General features: G+C 50.3%; 1 protein-coding gene and 1 long non-coding RNA gene across 7 annotated transcripts in view; one reads left to right on the top strand and one right to left on the bottom strand.

The window, feature by feature from the left end:
• Nucleotides 1–3,936, top strand: part of POLR3A (RNA polymerase III subunit A) — a 50,523-nt gene extending 46,587 nt beyond the window's left edge. For both annotated transcript variants that reach the window (XM_072823756.1, XM_072823755.1), the window contains one exon: nt 439–3,936. In XM_072823756.1, the coding sequence (XP_072679857.1) occupies nt 439–587 (149 nt within the window). In that variant the 3' untranslated portion in view covers nt 588–3,936. The remainder of the gene's footprint in view (nt 1–438) is intronic.
• A 1,709-nt stretch (nt 3,937–5,645) lies between these two features.
• Nucleotides 5,646–7,959, bottom strand: LOC140632075 (uncharacterized). Of its 5 annotated transcripts, none has more exons than XR_012029591.1 (3): nt 7,510–7,959; nt 6,860–7,384; nt 5,646–6,750 (listed from the first exon to the last, which is right to left on the bottom strand). It is a non-coding gene; the product is annotated as an uncharacterized lncRNA (long non-coding RNA). The 5 variants fall into 5 exon arrangements; XR_012029589.1 differs by having other exon boundaries at nt 5,647–6,693; nt 7,500–7,959; XR_012029588.1 differs by having other exon boundaries at nt 5,648–6,693; nt 7,510–7,958.
• Nucleotides 7,960–16,747: the final 8,788 nt, after the last annotated feature.

Genomic DNA, 16,747 nt, shown 5'->3' with positions numbered 1-16,747 from the left:
CAAGCTCTTGCTTATTGGGAGCCGTGAGTCTGATCCAAAGCTGGAGTGGAGTTGGGAGAAACAATCTTCCGCATCACCATACTCCAGTCTCTGTGCAGGGGCCTTGCCTTCCCTCAGGGCTGTGGGTTTCCAAGGCACAGGCGTGCTGTTAAGCCTGACCCAGCCTTGACCCCTGAACACAGGGAACAAGTTTCTACCGCTGTTTCCAAGGGGGAATTGGCCTCTACTAGTCAGCCTGTTTGCTTCTCTTCTGGGCCCTAAACGTTGGGTAGTGAAGTTAGGGCTTCCTGAGCATCACTTGGTGTCCTTGCTGGCTACGTTTAGTGCTCTTGAAGGCGAGCCTACAGAGCAGCTGTGCTCAGACTAAGAGGAAGCTGCTGGGCCGGTAGCCCCCCGTGTGTTGAAAAGCCATCTAATACCCTGCTTGGTTGGTTTCAGGGGTGTCTGAGTGCATCATCATGGGGATCCCCATGAACATTGGAACTGGGCTCTTCAAGCTGCTGCACAAGGCTGACAGGGACCCAAGCCCTCCCAGGAGACCCCTGATCTTCGACACAAACGAATTCCACATCCCTCTTGTCACATAGTCCAGGGAAGAGGAGACCATTCCTGACCTCGGCAGCTTGTCCCGTCTGGAAAGAGGCCGAGACTGACATCTGACATAGAGAGCTTGTGTTCCCCACGACAAGGCCTGACATCCCCATTGTGCTGGCGGAGGCCTCCGTGTCCCTGAGAGCAGCTCGCCCGGGCCCCTGATCACACCACAGGCCCTGGTTGGGAGGACTGAGGTTTGTCTGTTTGAAACCCTAGCCTTATAAGGAGACCCTGGCCAGGCATCTTTACTCATTCTCACTTCACCCTTCCAACCATCCGCTTTCAGGAGGATCACACCATGACCCAGAGCCAGCTATAAGCCCCAAGACCAGGGCATAGCCTTGGTTTTTCTGTTCCTCAGTCAGGTTAGAATCTCTAAACATGGCCTACTCATGTAAATATTGTCACTATTATTTATTTGTTCGTTTTGAAGAATTTGGAGTTGTTATTATTTTGGCTTTACTTTGAAAGCAAGAAGCTATAGAAACCGAGAAAGCCAGCATTGAAGTATCACTGGAAAAACTGGTTAAGCAGATGCTACCACCTAGGATTTGTAACGGAGCTGAAACCGTCACGAGCCCAAGCTGCTCTGAAACATCTTTTACAGACATGTCTGGCCACCCCGTTGTTTTCTGTCTACCTCTGACCTCCATGTGGGGGACCATGCCTTGTGACAAGAGGGGTCCCATTCTTCCTGGCCGATAGAAGCCTTGCCGGAGTTTGGAGCCCACGGCAGGGGACTGGCAGTGTGCGTGGAGGTGATGGGTGAGGCTGGTCCAGGCCCCTGCACTGCCTGGGCGGTGACCACACGCCCCTGAGGTATCTGCAGGTGCTGAACTATGGCCTAAAAAGTGCCCTGGGGGCAGTGGTGGGGTGGGGGCCTTCCAGCACACAGGCAGCCAGCCACCAGTTGTAAGGGTTGAAAGGGCCAGCAGGACAGGAAGGGAGGAGGCCCACAGGATGGAGAATCCCCTGGAGCTGGCAGTGTGCCCGCTGGGGAAGAGCAGGCTCCTGAAAGAGTAGCTCTCCTATAACAGTCGAAAGCACCTATCAGGCTAGGAGGAGAGCCAGCAGGTATCCCAGGATGACCCACAGGGCATGTGATGGGGCTCTGTGCATCGGAGGAAGGAGATGTGCATAGCTCATCCTAGAGAGTGGAAGGAAGGGGTGTGCTGCTGGAGATTGTGATTCTTTGTACTGAATTTGCTCTGTAAGATTGGGCCTGGGCCATGGAGAACTGGTGTGGCTGCCCCCTGTACTCCCTTTGGAGAATGTTCCGTGAAGCCTGCCCCTCCCTTCCCTACCCAGGGCCAAGTCCCACCGCTCTGGCTCTTTCCTCTTCACCAGGGAGCCCTGGAGAACCAAGGCTTTTTAGTTGGGAATGAGATTATAGTGAAAGTGGGGTTTTGACCCTATTTTCTGGCTCCATGCACCTGAGAAGTGCTACTTCTGAAATGACATCACTGATTTCTCTCACCCAGTCCAGCCCCTGGGAGAAACATCAGCCCCAAATGAAGAGATATGAGTTTATTGTTGAGGGAGAAGATGGTTTGGCTGAGTAAAGAGGAGGATGTGGGTGCTGGGGGGAGTAGGGAGGCACTCAAGTTGTAGTGCATAGAACCACCCTTTGATTCTTCCGACGTTCTCTAGCTGATTTCCAAAGTTCTGAGTTACAGCTGCTAAGATTCGTGTAACCGTTGGCCCTGGGGTCTGTGTTAGAATGAATACTTTCTCTCCCTTACTGCTGTGATTCTGAATTCAGAATTCCTGACCTCAGTCTTTGGCCATTCTCTGGTTTAAAATTCTATTAAAGTTAGTTTGGTCCTGTGATCTCCCTGCATACATAAGGTTGACTTAAAAACTTCTCTTAGGGTGAAAAAGTGTCACTTTTCACGTTGCACCACCACCACCGCCACCCAGTATTTTTGAACTGAGCTAGCCTGGTTTGCAACCAAGGTTAAGCCTGTTAACAGACCTCTTCAGGGTTGCCACCTGGAACCTCACCATGGGCCTCACTTTTCTCCTACAACCTGCCGAGGACCAGAATGTCATAGCTGCCATCCTGAAAACCTGCCTGGGAAGTAACTGCTAGAACACACATGAGAGCTGTGTGAGGGTGGGCTCCGACAGGAGGGAGCACCAGCGCCCACCTTCCTCTCTGTGACACATATTGGAAGTGGGGAGGAGAGCTGGTGTGCGCTGCTGAGAGTAATAAAGATGGTCCCGCCAGGAGCCTCATCCCGCTTGAGCGAGCCCAGGTGAGGTGGTGTGATTGTGCAGCGTGCAGGCATGGGGCACGTGTAGATCAGCGGGTGGCATTCTGGGAACAGAAGGGTCATGTGAAGGAGCGTACCACCCAGCCTGTGACCAGGTGTCCTGCTGAAAGGGTCCTCATAGTACTGGCAGCCCTGCTGGGACCACTGGGGGCAGCTTTGGCTGGTAGACCTTACTGTGTGTTCCGTCGGAGGGTATTAAAATGCCTGCCCCCCCCCCCCCCCCCCCCCCGCCCCAGGGCAGCCCAGGTGGCTCAGCGGTTTAGTGCTGCCTTCAGCCCAGGGCCTAGTCCTGGAGACCCAGGATTGAGTCCCACATCGGGCTCCCTGCGTGGAGCCTGCTTCTCCCTCTGCCTGTGTCTCTGCCCCTCTCTCTGTGTCTCTCATGAATAAATAAATAAAATCTTTTAATAAAATGCCCCCCAATGGGATAATCTGCCCTGGAATTGGGCTTTTTTTGATTTTTTTTAATATATTATTTATTTTGTGGGCAGCCCAGGTTGCTCAGCAGTTTAGTGCCACCTTCAGCCCAGGGCCTGATCCTGGAGACCTGGGATCGAGTCCCATGTCGGGCTCCCTACGGGGAGCCTGCTTCTCCCTTTGCCTGTGTCTCCTCTGTCTCTCTCTCTCTCTGTGTTCCATGAATAAATAATAAAATAAAATATTTTAAAAATATATTATTTATTTTGAGAGTAAAGCATGAGCAGTGGGGAAGGGCAGAGGGGGAGGAAGCAGCAGGGAGCCCAACGCCAGGCTCGATCCCAGGATCCCAGGATGACGACCTGACCCAAAGGCAGACACTTAACTGAGCCGCCCAGGCACCCCTGGCATCGGGCTTTGTGCAAACCCAGAACTCACACACGAGACGCAGAGAGCAGTGTCTCCAGAGTAAGCTCAGTACAGGTTGGGACTTCACTCTGGGCCTGTTGGGGGAAGAAATAAGAAAAATACATTTAAATTGTCTCATCCATTAGCAAATTTGTATTTCTGACCAGTGATCTCTCCAGTGCTTTGCCTTTTCTACATCTTTGTGTACAAGGAGATTAAAATAGCAATTGACACAGTTACAGCCCCTGCTTGTTCACTTTGGAGGGGGAGACGTTCTGGAGTCTCTCGGTGTCTGTGTTGGAGTCAAATCATGGCACTGTGTTTCTGTTTCAGGGTTTATCCATGTGTATTCACATTGGCTTATGCCTGATTGAATCTGAAACCATATAATGATTTTTCTTGAGTTTTTGCTGCCACTTGACAGAACTCTGCTTTTTTTTAGGAAAACTGAAAAGAGGAGAACTTACTTTATATATAGGGGTAGCAGTTCATCCTTGTGGGTTGTGAAACAAGGCGGCTGGTGTACGTATGGGCTCTGCTAGAATAATGTCCCCTGCCACCAGCCCGCCTGTTGGGCGCTGGAGGGTCAACAGTGAGTGCCTGCCCCACCCCTGCTGTGTAGCTGATGCAAACCCAGTGGGACATAGTGCAGTGTCTCCTAAGCCTGCGATAGAAGTGCCACCCAGCTAGTAGCATCCAGTGCCTTGCTTAACTGTTCTTCAGCTCATTCAGCTAATACGGGCCTGCTGTGTTCTGGGTACTAAAAGAGCAGGGAGAAAAGGCTAGGGAAAGGGACTGACGGTTGGCAGTCGTGTGGCAGAGGTCCTGAACGTTTTAATTTGAGCCATAAAGTAAATGTGACCTTGTAAGTTGTGGGTAGTAAGACCAAGGTGGCTCAGCGTCTTTAGAGAGGTGGATATTGGTGTATTTACTTATATGCGTTTATTAAATAATAAGGTGTCCATCCCATGGCTGGGCCTTTTTTCTCTTTAAAAGAGAGGTTACAGGTGCCTGGGTGGCTCAGCGGTTGAGTGTCTGTCTTCGGCTCAGGTTGTGAACCTGGGGTCCTGGGATGGAGTCCCACATCGGGCTCCCCACAGGGAGCCTGCTTCTCCCTCTGCCTGTGTCTCTGCCTCTCTTTGTGTCCCTCATGAATAAATACATAAAATCTTTAAAAGCCAATACATACATACATAAAAGAGATTATGGCACTTGGGTCTGGCATCTGCCTTGGGCTCAGGCTGTGATCCTTGAGCCCCGGGATCCAGCCTCGCAGCGGGCACCCCACTCCGCAGGGAGTCTGCTCCTCCCCCTGCCCCTCCCCCTCTCCGCGCTGTCTCTCAATCTTTAAAAAAATAAGAGAGGTTACCATTTAAAAGTTGTCCATAAAGACTCTTAAGAACCTGGTCATACAGAACATGGAAGACTCCTAACTCTGGGAAACGAACTAGCGGTGGTGGAAGGGGAAGTGGGCGGGGGGTGGGGGTGTCTGGGTGATGGGCACTGAGGGGGGCACTTGACAGGATGAGCACTGGGCGTTATTCTGTATGTTGACAAATTGAACACCAATAAAAAATAAATTTATTTAAAAAAAAAAAATAACCTGGTCATAATGGTCGCCTCCAGCAACAGACCCCATTCGAGGACAGAGGTGTTTCCCGGCCGTGTGCGCTGGGCCTGATGTCGTCCTCCCAGGGGAATCGCCCGGCCGGACGGTCGCGAAGCTGCCTTTGGCCTCCAAGCGCTCAAGCACCGCGTCCCCAGGTAGCCGAGCCGGCGGCCCTTCGGCTGCACAAACCGGGTGTGCGGCAGTGAGGATGTCCTACTGGGATGAGGTGACCACAGGGCCTCCTGCCCACGTGGCCAGAAATGTCCAGACTTTGTCTGCCTAAGAGAGGTGATCCCGGGGTCCTGGGATCGAGTCCTGCGTGGGCGCCTCGAGGCAGGCGCGTTGCTCCCAGCCTCCCCTGGGCCGGCTCTGGGCCCGGCCTGCCCCCGCTCTGCTGCCCAGCAGGAGAGCTCCCGAGGCCTCCACCATGGGCTTCCCATCAGGGAAGCTAGAAGCCCCAAGCAGGACTCGATCCCAGGACCCCGGGGTCACACCCTGAGCTGAAGGCAGATGCTCAACCAGTGAGCCACCTGGAAGCCCTGGGGTTTCTTTTTGTTAATTCCTTGTTCTGATTGACAAAGGTCTGAATATCTACTCCCCACCCCAGCCCCTCAGAAGAAAGGCTGAGACCCTGACCCCTTCATTCCCACTTTTTTCCCTTTCTGGCAAATTTTAGGCCTGAGACTTTTTGTTTTGGCTTGGTGGTTGTGTTCTTCTTTGTTTTTATTTATCTATTTTTGGCTTGTTTTTTTTTTGTTTTTTAATAAACTGACATTTAAATTACGCATTCCTGTAGCAGGCTGTGCCGAATGCTTCTGGGCTGATGGAGAGTGTAACTGTCAAACACGCGTCCGATAACCCTGATTGTTGCTCACCTATACCACCAGGCGCCGGGTATTAAGTGTGGACAAAATGTCCATGGCCCCTTACCCTGTGGACTTCATCGAGGCACAGCCCTGTCCAGCACAAATGTGCATCCTTTTAAATTTTCTGGCATGCACACATTTTTTTAAAAAATGGTAAACTTAATGTTAACAATGTTTTATTTAACTCAACACATCCGAAATATGATCTCAGCGTGTAATCAGTATAAGAATTATCAAAAAGATATTTTACATGCTTGACGTGGAGTATTCAAAATCCTGTGTATGTTTTATACTGCACGCCACGTCCCAGGTTCCGTGAGTGCAGTAGGCACATGTGGCCAGTGGCTGTTGCTGACATTGGAAAGCACAGGTTAGGGGGAGAGCGCCCTAACTAGGCCATCAGACCCGGTGCTGAGCCAGGGAAGAGCTAGGGTGGTGGAGAAGACTCTAGAGGCTGGCCTGGAGCGGGCATCAGAGGAGGGTACACCTGAGGACGTGGAGCGGGCATCAGAGGAGGGTACACCTGAGGACGGCCAGAGCAAGGGTGCTCCAGGCAGAGGGACTGGGACACGGGGAGCCCCTGTGGAAGGGGCCACCAAAGGACACATCTCAGACACCTCCAACTGCCACGGTTGCTAAGCCCGGGCTCAGGGAGCGTCTGGGGCTGGCCACCCGCCTCCCCCACTCACCGTCCAAGGAACTTCCCCGGGAACACCTCGGGGGCTTGGACTGTCCAGGAGTCGTGTTCTGTGGCCCTGTCACCTGGCTCCAAATCCCAGGCCTATTGAAAAGTAGATGATCTGCACTCTGATCCCCACTAGGCAGAGAGAGCCTAGTGTAGACAGAGTCTGGCCTCCAGCAGCTCTTTGGCTTGGAGTAGGAGCTGCTGCGTAGGCCGCGTGCCTGCGGGCGCGCTTCCAGACTCCATTCCTGCAGGAGGGATCCTTGTCCGGGGTGAGCCCGAGGTGAGGAGGGTCACGGCCCTGCCCCTTCCAGGCGGCTCCACCACCAAACAACAGGTCTGACCAACTCTCCACAAACAACTGAGGTTGCAGGGGCGCCGGGGGCTCAGCAGTTGAGCGCCGGCCTTTGGCTCAGGGTGCGACCCCCCTGGGTCCTGGGATCGAGTCCCGCGTAGGGGTCCCCGCACAGAGCCTGCTTCTCCCTCTGCCCGTGTCTCTGCCTCTCTCTCCGGGTCTCGAATAAATAAAATCCTGAAAAAAAATCCGAGTCAGGCTGCATACCCTAGCCACCCGAGGCTGGCCTTAGGAATGCAATACACCAGAACCCCCGACAGACTCCCCGCTCTGCCAGAGACCCCGCCAGCACCCGCCAGCACCGGGGTTCGGGTTGCTGCTGGAGACCGCTGGTCCGCTGGTCCGGGGGAGGCGGCCGGGCGCCCAGACTCAAGGTAGCCACCCTGCCTGGCGGGAGCGCGCTGCCCGCTGTCGCTGTCCCCTTCCTAGCCCCAGGGCCAAGTCCGGCCTGCCTATCGTGGGGACTTCATGGACCGTGTCTCGCGTGGAACGGAACGGAAGCTCCGTGAGGGGGTGGTTGGCTTTGCACCCATCACAGCCGGAGCCCCAGAGCCGCGGGGCGCACAGTGAACCGGATTCCCTCTCGGTTCCCTCTTGGTGTTCAGCAGCGGGGAGGGCGGCCCTCGGATGCCCTCCTGGCCGCCTCTGTTCAAGGACGGCGACTGCCCCCCCTTCCCCAAAGCCTCCCCATCTTTGGGGCCCCTGGCGGCACTAGAACCAGGGGCCCGGGCGGAGCGCCTCCCGCCTCCAGCCACCCCCCTCCCCTCCCGCTCCCGCCTGTAGGCCTGGGCCCCAAGCCCGGCCCCAAACCGGAGAGCCGGAGCCAAGCACTTCCAGCATATACCACGGCGGGTGATTTATTTAAGGGTCTCCAGATAATCACTTAAGTGTCACCATGGCAACCTGAAGAGTTGCCATGGAGATCGGAGCAGGAAACGTCCCCATGGAGACCCCTGGGAGACTCTCTAGGAAATCATTACCAGGTGGATGGGGCTGGAGAAGGGGGAGCTGGACAAATGAGGGAGCCCCACGGTTCTGTGTGCCTGCAGGAGGAGGGGGTGAAAGGGCAGGGTGAGAAAGACCAGCCCGGAGAGGCAGGCAAGTTCATGATCGCCCACGTCCGGGCCCGCGTGATGAACACCTTGGCCGTGTGCACGGCCTATGCAAAGGGAAAGAGGGAACCTTGAAGCAGTAGTGGCCCCAAGAGGGGGAAGGGGGAGACTTATTTTTCATGCACGCTCCTCCAGGCACTGTTGGGCCTTCTTTTGTCATAGGTACGTAAATATCACGTTCCATTTAAAATGTTCCAAAATTAAAATTACTTACAGAGCATTTACTACATTAAATACTTACATCCTCAGGGCCCCCGGGTGGCTCAGCGGTTGAGCGTCTGCCTTTGGCTTAGGTCATGATCCCGGGGTCCTGGGATCGAGTCCCACATCTGGCTCCCTGCATGGAGCTGCTTCTCCCTCTGCCTGTGTCTCTGCCTCTCTCTCTCTCTCTCTCTCTCTCTCTGTCTCTCATGAATAAATAAAATCTTAAAATATATATAACATTAGTATATTTAGAGATTTTGAAAATATAACACATTAGTAAAAGAACACAATACTATTAAATAAATATGTGGACATATGTAGACATATATAGAGAGTAGATACAAGTACACACGAAACTAAAACAAAAACACGATATTATTCTTTTTTTCTTAAAAAAGGAGTATTCGGGGGCACCTGGGTGGATCAGTCAGTTAAGTGTTAGACTCTTGATTGCAGTTCAGGTCACGATCTCAGGACCCTGAGATCAAGCCGTGTATCAGCTCCACACTGGGTGTAGAGTCTGCTTGGGATTCATTCTCTCCTTCTCCTTTGGCCCCTCCCTGCCCCTCCCTACCCAGCTCACACACTCTCTATATAAACAAACAAGTGAATAAATAAATATATATATAAAGGGAACCATTCAAAGGGCAAAGGAACTCTTTTATTCTTTTTTTTAAAGATTTTATTTATTTACTTGAGAGAGCATAGGCAGGAGGACGGGAGGCACAGGGAGGGGAGGCAGTGATTTTCAAGCAGGCCCCATACTCAGTATGGAGTCCCCATGGGGCTCGATCTCAGGACGCTGAGATCACAACCTGAACCAAAATCAAGACTCTGACATTTAACCGGCGGAGCCACTCAGGCACCCCAAAAGGAACTCTTAAAATTAAAAATATCATGCCTTGGGATGCCTAGGTGGCTCAGCAATTGAGCATCTGCCTTCGGTTCAGGGTGTGATCCCAGGATCCTGGATGGAGTCCCACATTGGGCTCCCTGCAGGGAGCCTGCTTTTCCCTCTGCCTATGTCTATGTCTCTGTCTCTCTCTCTCTCTGTGTCTATCATGAATAAATAAATAAAATCTTAAAAAAGAAAAAGGATTTTTTTTAATTAAAATAAAATAAAAAAAATATCATGCTTTGCAATGAATCCTGTATTTTTTGCCAATTGGAGCAGGGCTGGATGAGAGTGTATGTAAAATTTTTCCTAATATATTAAAGCAGTCACTTTTCTTGTAAAAAAAAAAACAAAAAAACAAAAACAAAAACAAAACCTTTTTTAAATATGAGAAATAAAAACTTCAATAGGAGGTTTGGAAGATAAAGCTGAGGGAACCGCCCCCAAAAGTAGTACAAAACCACAGACGTGGGAAATTGAAGGGAAGAGACAAGAAAATTAGAGGGCTAATCCAGGAGGCCCCCCTTCTGAATAACAGGAGTGCCAGAAAAACAAATACAGAGAAAATGAAGTGGAAGAAAAGATCAAAAAGATGCTTGAAGGAATTTCTCCCAAAGTGAAGGATATGCATGTCCAGATTAAAAGGGCCCACCGAGGGGCACCTGGCTGGCTCAGTCCTGGAGCATGCAACTCTTGATCTTGGGGTTGTGGGTGTGAGCCCCACATTGGGTATAGAGATTACTTAAAAGTAAAATCTTTAAAATCAATCAATCAATCAACCAATCCACCGAATACCAGACACAATGGATGGTAACAGATTCACATTAAGAAAAATCATCAGAGGGCCCCCTGGATGGCTCACTTGGTTAAGCATCTGTCTTCAGCTCAGGGCATGATCCCAGAGCCCCCGTATCAGTCTCCCTGCTCAGTGGGGAGCCTGCTTCTCCCTCTCCCTCTGCCTCTGCTTGTGCTCTCTCTGTGTCTGTCTAATAAACAGAGAAAATATTTTTTAAAAATAAAAAGGAAAAGAAAAATCATCACAGTTCAGAACACAGAAGACAAAAAAGAGGGTTCTACAAATTTCCAAAGGAAGGGGGAACAGGTCAGAAATAACGGCTTGAATGTCTCAAAAGAAGCACTAGAAGTTAGAAGACACACACAGTGTTTTCAAAATTCTGAAGATAAATTATCCCCCACTTAAAATTTTTATATCCATCTAAACTATCAATCAGCTTTGAAAGTAGAAAAAGACATATTTTCAGTCATTTGAAATACAAAAAAAGATTTGTTTTCATGTGCTTAGGAGGCTGGAGGATGTTTCACCAGAATAAGATAGTAAACCAAAAAAAGACAACAGAGGGGAGGCTGGCTGGCTCAGTGGGTAGAGCATGTGACTCTTGATCTCAGGGTCCTGAGTTCAAGTCCCACATTGGACCTAGAGATGGCTTTTTATTTTTATTTTTTTTTTAAGATTTTATTTCTTTATTCATGAGAGACACAAAGAGAGGCAAAGACACAAGCAAGCAGAGGGAGAAGCAGGCTCCCTCCGGGGAGCCTGATGTAGGACTCAATCCTGGACCCCGGGGTAATGACCTGAGCCGAGGCAGACGCTTAACCACTGAGCCACCCAGGTGCCCCTAGAGATTGCTTAAAAAAAAAAAAAAAGGGCAGCCCAGGTGGCTCAGCAGTTTAGCATCACCTTCAGTCCAGGGTGTGAGCCTGGAGACCTGAGATCGAGTCCCATGTCGGGCTCCCTGCATGGAGCCTGCTTCTTCTCCCTCTGCCTGTGTCTCTGCCTCTCTCTCTCTCTCTCTCTCTGTGTCTCTATGAATAAATAAATAAAATCGTAAAAAAAAAAATAAAAAGAGGAAAAGACTGACCACGAGAAGACACCTCGGAAGGCCAAACCTCTGCAGAGGAGAGCAGTGCATCCATCTGGAGGCCAAGCAGCCCCTGTCAGAACAGGTCACAACACTCCGAGAGGTTTCATTAAGGAAATTAAATTGGTAGACTGGCGTCTGAATTTAGTGAAAGGAGGGAGATGTCAACACCTGAAAGAGTTTGGCCTTGAGTACAAAGAAAACGAAGCAGGGATCCCTGGGTGGCACAGCGGTTTGGCCCCTGCCTTTGGCCCAGGGCGCGATCCTGGAGACCCGGGATCGAATCCCACGTTGGGCTCCCGGTGCATGGAGCCTGCTTCTCCCTCTGCCTGTGTCTCTGCCTCTCTCTCTCTCTCTTTCTCTGTGTGTGCCTATCATAAATAAATAAAAAAAAAATTAAAAGAAAACCAAGCAAATGGATGAGGGGAGGGATAATTATTCACTCCGGGGGGCGGGGTTGGTGGTGGTGGTGGTTAAAAACCTAGTGCACGGAAAAGGGAATCACAGTCCGTCCATAGCTGAGAGTATAAACGCATGCGGATAGTGTTTACCTATTGCCAATACTCTTAGCACCGAGTGCGGCTCTTACCAAACTATTACATGGAGACGTTGCCAGAAGGGGGGCCAAAGAGTGAGTGGGGTCGTTGGAGGAAAAATGAGCCCTAAAAATTGAGAGTGGGTACTCTGACCAGAAGCCTCTTTTTCATGAGTCTCGTGCCGCTCTTTGACTCCTTGAGCTATGTGAATGAATGGCTTTACTAGAAATTCCAACTGTGCCCTGATTTCGCTCTTAGAATGCTCAAGCTGAGGCAGGCGGGCACAGGGAGCAATGCTAAGATACAAATGAAGAATCCAGGACCCCAAAGAAAGCTTGAGCTGTAGACAAGGAAGGAAAGGGTACATACAGGTATAAAAGGAACAATGGTGCTTCCGGGGATAGGCCCAGGATAATAGTGAGGCCTCCTCAGACTCACCCGGGAAATGGCACGCACAACATAACCTCGGAACCTGATCTTTAGGATGCAGCCCTGGTCTCCAGAGAACGTGGCCCGGGATGGAAGGCCCAGCAGCCACGGCTCCCCACAGCTCCCCACCCCTCGGGACTCCTGCCCGGAGGTGTTGACCTGTGCTCAGGCTTGCAGAGATCAAACTGGCTGAGGGGATTAGGATGTGCTTCGGAGCCAACAGACAAACCTGGCTTTGCTGTTGCCCCCCCTCCCCACCCTCCACCCCTACTTCCTCTAACACAGGTCATGGTCATGTCTGCAGTATCTGGGCAGACCCACCTGCCCAGCTTCACCAGACATTCCACACTCAGACAGTGGTGCCGGGAGTAAAGCTGCAGAGAAAGGGAAGGTATTAGGGGGAATTAAGGTGAGGAAGTGAGTCAGCCGGGCCTAAGCCTGCAGGCACCCAGAGGAGTTCTCAGGAGCAGGGCGGCTGCTTGTTGGGGCTTTCAAGTCAGTTTGGGAGTGTCCCTGAAATGTGACTCTACCCTGTCCCACCGAGCCCAGGGTGGGCAGGGAGGGTGACTGGGGCTCCTCCCTTGCCCTCTCCTGGCCCCCAGAGCATCCCTGATGGGCTGGGGGGCCTTGGATTTTGCAAGCCCACTGGTTTCTTTCTCGTGGATCTGTTTGCCTTGTGCTCCCTGGAGCCAGGTCTGGGAAGGCGACTCTAAGGACGCCTCTCTTACCACCTCCAGGTGCCGCTTGGCAAGAGCACTGAGGGTGTGACTTGGGGCCTGGCAGGCAGAAACAGACCTCTCGGGGCTCAGGGGAAAGCCACCGTCGTGCAGGGAATGTGCAATCTTCCACCCAAACAATGCAAATTCAAGCTCTTGAGCTTAGAAAAGACATCAGACTATCGGATATTATTTCCTCATCAAACAAACCCAGTTTTGGAAACCAAAACTATCTCATCCATTTGTGGTCGAATCCATTCACTCCATAAACACTCTGATATGCCAGGGTCTGGGCTCATTCAGCAGGACTTCTGTAAAGTAAACGACCTCACACCCATTAGGATGGCTTCTATTAAAAACAACAAGTGTTGGTGAGGATGTGATCCAGTAATTTCTTTTTTGAGAGAAAAAGCAAGAGAGTGGAAGGGCAGAGGGAGAAAGAATCTTAAACAGGCTCCATGCCTAGCTTAAGATAGTCCTGACCCGGGGCTTGATCCCATGACCCCGAAATCATGACCTGAGCCAAAACCAAGAGTCAGACACTTAACCGACTGAGCCACCCAGGAGCCCCTGATCCAGCAGTTTCTGAGTGTAGACCCAAAAGAAGTGAAGGCAGGGTCTCAAAGAGATACTTGCACACCCCTCTTCACAGCAGCATTACTTGTAGCGGCCAAAAGGTGGAAGCCACCCCGCGTATCTACTGATGGATGAATGGATAAACAGAATGTGAAATGTCCATATACTGGGATTCTCAGCTTTAACAGGGAAGGAAATTGGGACACATGATAGCAGAGATGAACCCTAAGGACACTACGCTAAGTAAAATAAGCAAATTATAAAAAGACAGATGTTGTATGATTCCAGTTGTCTGAGGTCCCTAGGGTAGTAAAGTTTGTAGAAACAGCAGAATGGTGGTTGCCAGGGGCTGGAGGAGGCAAAGTGGGACGTTGTCCTCTCATGGGTGCAGAGTTTCAGTTTTTCAAGATGAAAAGAGTTCCGGAGAATGGCAGCAGAAGGATGTATATTTACTACTACTAAACCATATACTTGAAGATGGTTAAGATGTTAAAGTTTTATGTTATGACTATTTTGCACAATTAAAATAATATATGTATTTTAAAAGAGGCACATTTCCTTCCACCAACACACCCAGACACAGGCGGGCAGAGAGACAGGAACATAGCCACCATCCTCATAGGTACCAGGGACGATTTGTTGAATATTTATTGGAGAGCGCTACACACAAGAGTGCACACAGTGCAGAAAGCACCGAGGAGGAAGCATTTCATTTTGCTTAGGGGTGGAGATGGGGGTGGGTCATGGAGGGAAGGACATTCGAGCTGCACTTTTGAAGGTGACTAAGGGTTGAAGACTCTGGGGAAATTCCATGACTCCTGTGAGCCTCAGTTTCCTGATCCACAAGATGCCAAAAATGCCACCGTTGTAAGGGAGCTGTAAGAATTATTATTTTTTAATAACTGAGTTTTTTTAAAGATTTTGTTTATTCATGAGAGACACAGAGAGAAGCAGAGACACAGGCAGAGAAGCAGGCTCCCTGTGGGGAGCCCGATGTGGGACTTGATCCCAGGACCCCAGGGTCACGCCCTGGGCTGAAGGCAGGTGCCAAACCGCTGAGCCACCCAGGGGTCCTGGGAGCCTAAAGGATTAAATAAGAGAACATATAGCAATGGTCTGACGCAGGAACTGGCACAAAATACACCATCATTTAAAGGTAACTTCCAGCATCCTTATCGTTATGAATCACCATCAACATTACTGTCATTCTATTTTGATCCATGTTGGCGATGGTTGAAGCAAAAGCTAAAATAGTAAGTCCGGGTCAGGTTAGAAAGGGGCTCAAACGGGGCACCTGGGTGTTTCTCATGAATAAATCAATAAAATTAAAAAAAAAGAAAAAGAAAGGCTCTCAAACAGTCAAGACTTTAGTCATATCTTCCCAGCTGTTAGGAGCTTTGGTAGGTTTTCTAGGCACAGACTATCTGGGATGTTAGAACTGGATTTGTTTGCAGTTAAGTTCATATACCGACCTTATGTTTAGCTGGTTTGGGTGTGCGGGCTCCTAGACCATCCTATCTGGGTTTCGGTGCCACGTTTATGTATCAGAGGGGCTTTATGAGCCAGTTCCTCAGGACACCCAGGAGAAAAGCTCTAGGTGCCAAAAAAACAGAGGCAGAGGACGCAGAGAGGAGGATGCAACAACTATCACTAGGAAAGAAAACTTACTTTAAAGCTGGCCATGGGGACACCTGGGTGGCTCAGCGGTCGAGCGCCTGCCTTTGACTCAGGGCATGATCCTGGGGTCCTGGGATTGAGTCCTGCATCGGGCTCCCCGCATGGATCCTGCTTCTCCCTCTACCTGTGTCTCGGCCTCTCTCTCTGTCTCTGTGTGTGTGTGTGTGTGTGTGTCTTTCATGAATAAATAAATAAAATCTTAAAAAAAAATAAAATAAAACTGGCCATGTGGGCACCACAGTTTCCTGAGTGAACAGATAGTATAGCTTGCAACATTTAAGGAGGTGGCCCTTGTTAAATACATATTTTTCCCTCCAACATTTTGTGTTGTGAGATGTGTGTGTGTACGTTTGTGTGGCGAGGGCATTAAGCAGACCTGCTGGTTGTGCTCCTCTGTGCATGGACATCTACAGCAGGGACTGTTCACTGTCCTACAAATCCATTCTCTCTTTTTTCTTATTGTGGGGCGTAAGGGCACAAGAATAAAGACTATGTTTCCTAGTATCACTTGCAATTAGCCACTGGGATGTAAGAGAAATCATCTTGTGTAACTTTCAAAAGGTGTATTCAAAGAAAAGGGGTGAAACTTTCTTTTTCTTTCCTCCTTGTTGCTGGAGAGTAGATGTGAAGGCTGGAGCTCAAGCAGCCTCGTGGGAGTTTAGCAGCTCAAGTCACGTGCAGAGGGGAGTGGAACAAGGTAGAAGAAACCACGGAGCATTACACCAGCCTAGGCAGCTGATCCGTGGTCTTCACTTACATAGGAGAGGAATGTACTTCTGGTCTAATCTGCTGTTATTTGGGGGAATTTGTCACTCACAGCAAAACAATCGAAACTGTCACAGCAGCTGATAAACTCTGGGCTTATTCCCTTTGGTGGCCTTTCTGAACAGTTTCTGCCTTTAGCTTCCCTCAGACTCTCACCCAGAAGAAAGGAAATTCGATGGGTGTTACAGACCTGTGTTAGGGAGACCACCCTGGGGCCGCTAAGCGAGATGCCTTCCGAGATGCCCTCCGGATGAGGATGCCTAGAAGCAGGTGAACCACTTCAGAAAACAGTGAGGCATTTACCTGCTGAAGGTAAACACTGCATACCCCTGACCCAGCAGTTCCCTTTCTCATCCTTTTAAACGCGATTTGTGCACACATGCCTCAGTCAGGAGTCACGAACAGCAGCGTAGTTAGTAATCACCGAAGACTGGACACAGTCCAAGTGACCATCAACAGGAGAATACCTAGGTAAATCAGGGTGCATGGGCACAATAGGATTGACCATACAACAGGGAGAAGGAATGAATTTACCACCGCAAGCATCGATGTGGGCAAAAATTCCCCCCCCACACCAAAAAAAAAAATCGTATTGCAGAAAAGCAGTGAGCCACAGAAGAAAATGCACGATCCTGGAAAATCGGAAACCAGGCCACTCTAGACACTGTGTGGTTCAGTGATATACACACACACACACACACACACACATATATATGGGGACATGCCGGACCTATATGTGTGTGTGTGTGT

The sequence above is a fragment of the Canis lupus genome, chromosome 4 (genome assembly GCF_048164855.1).
Source record: "Canis lupus baileyi chromosome 4, mCanLup2.hap1, whole genome shotgun sequence".
Classification (NCBI taxonomy): domain Eukaryota; kingdom Metazoa; phylum Chordata; class Mammalia; order Carnivora; family Canidae; genus Canis; species Canis lupus.
Note: the sequence above shows the minus strand (reverse complement) of the source record. Positions and strands in the feature narration are given on the sequence as shown.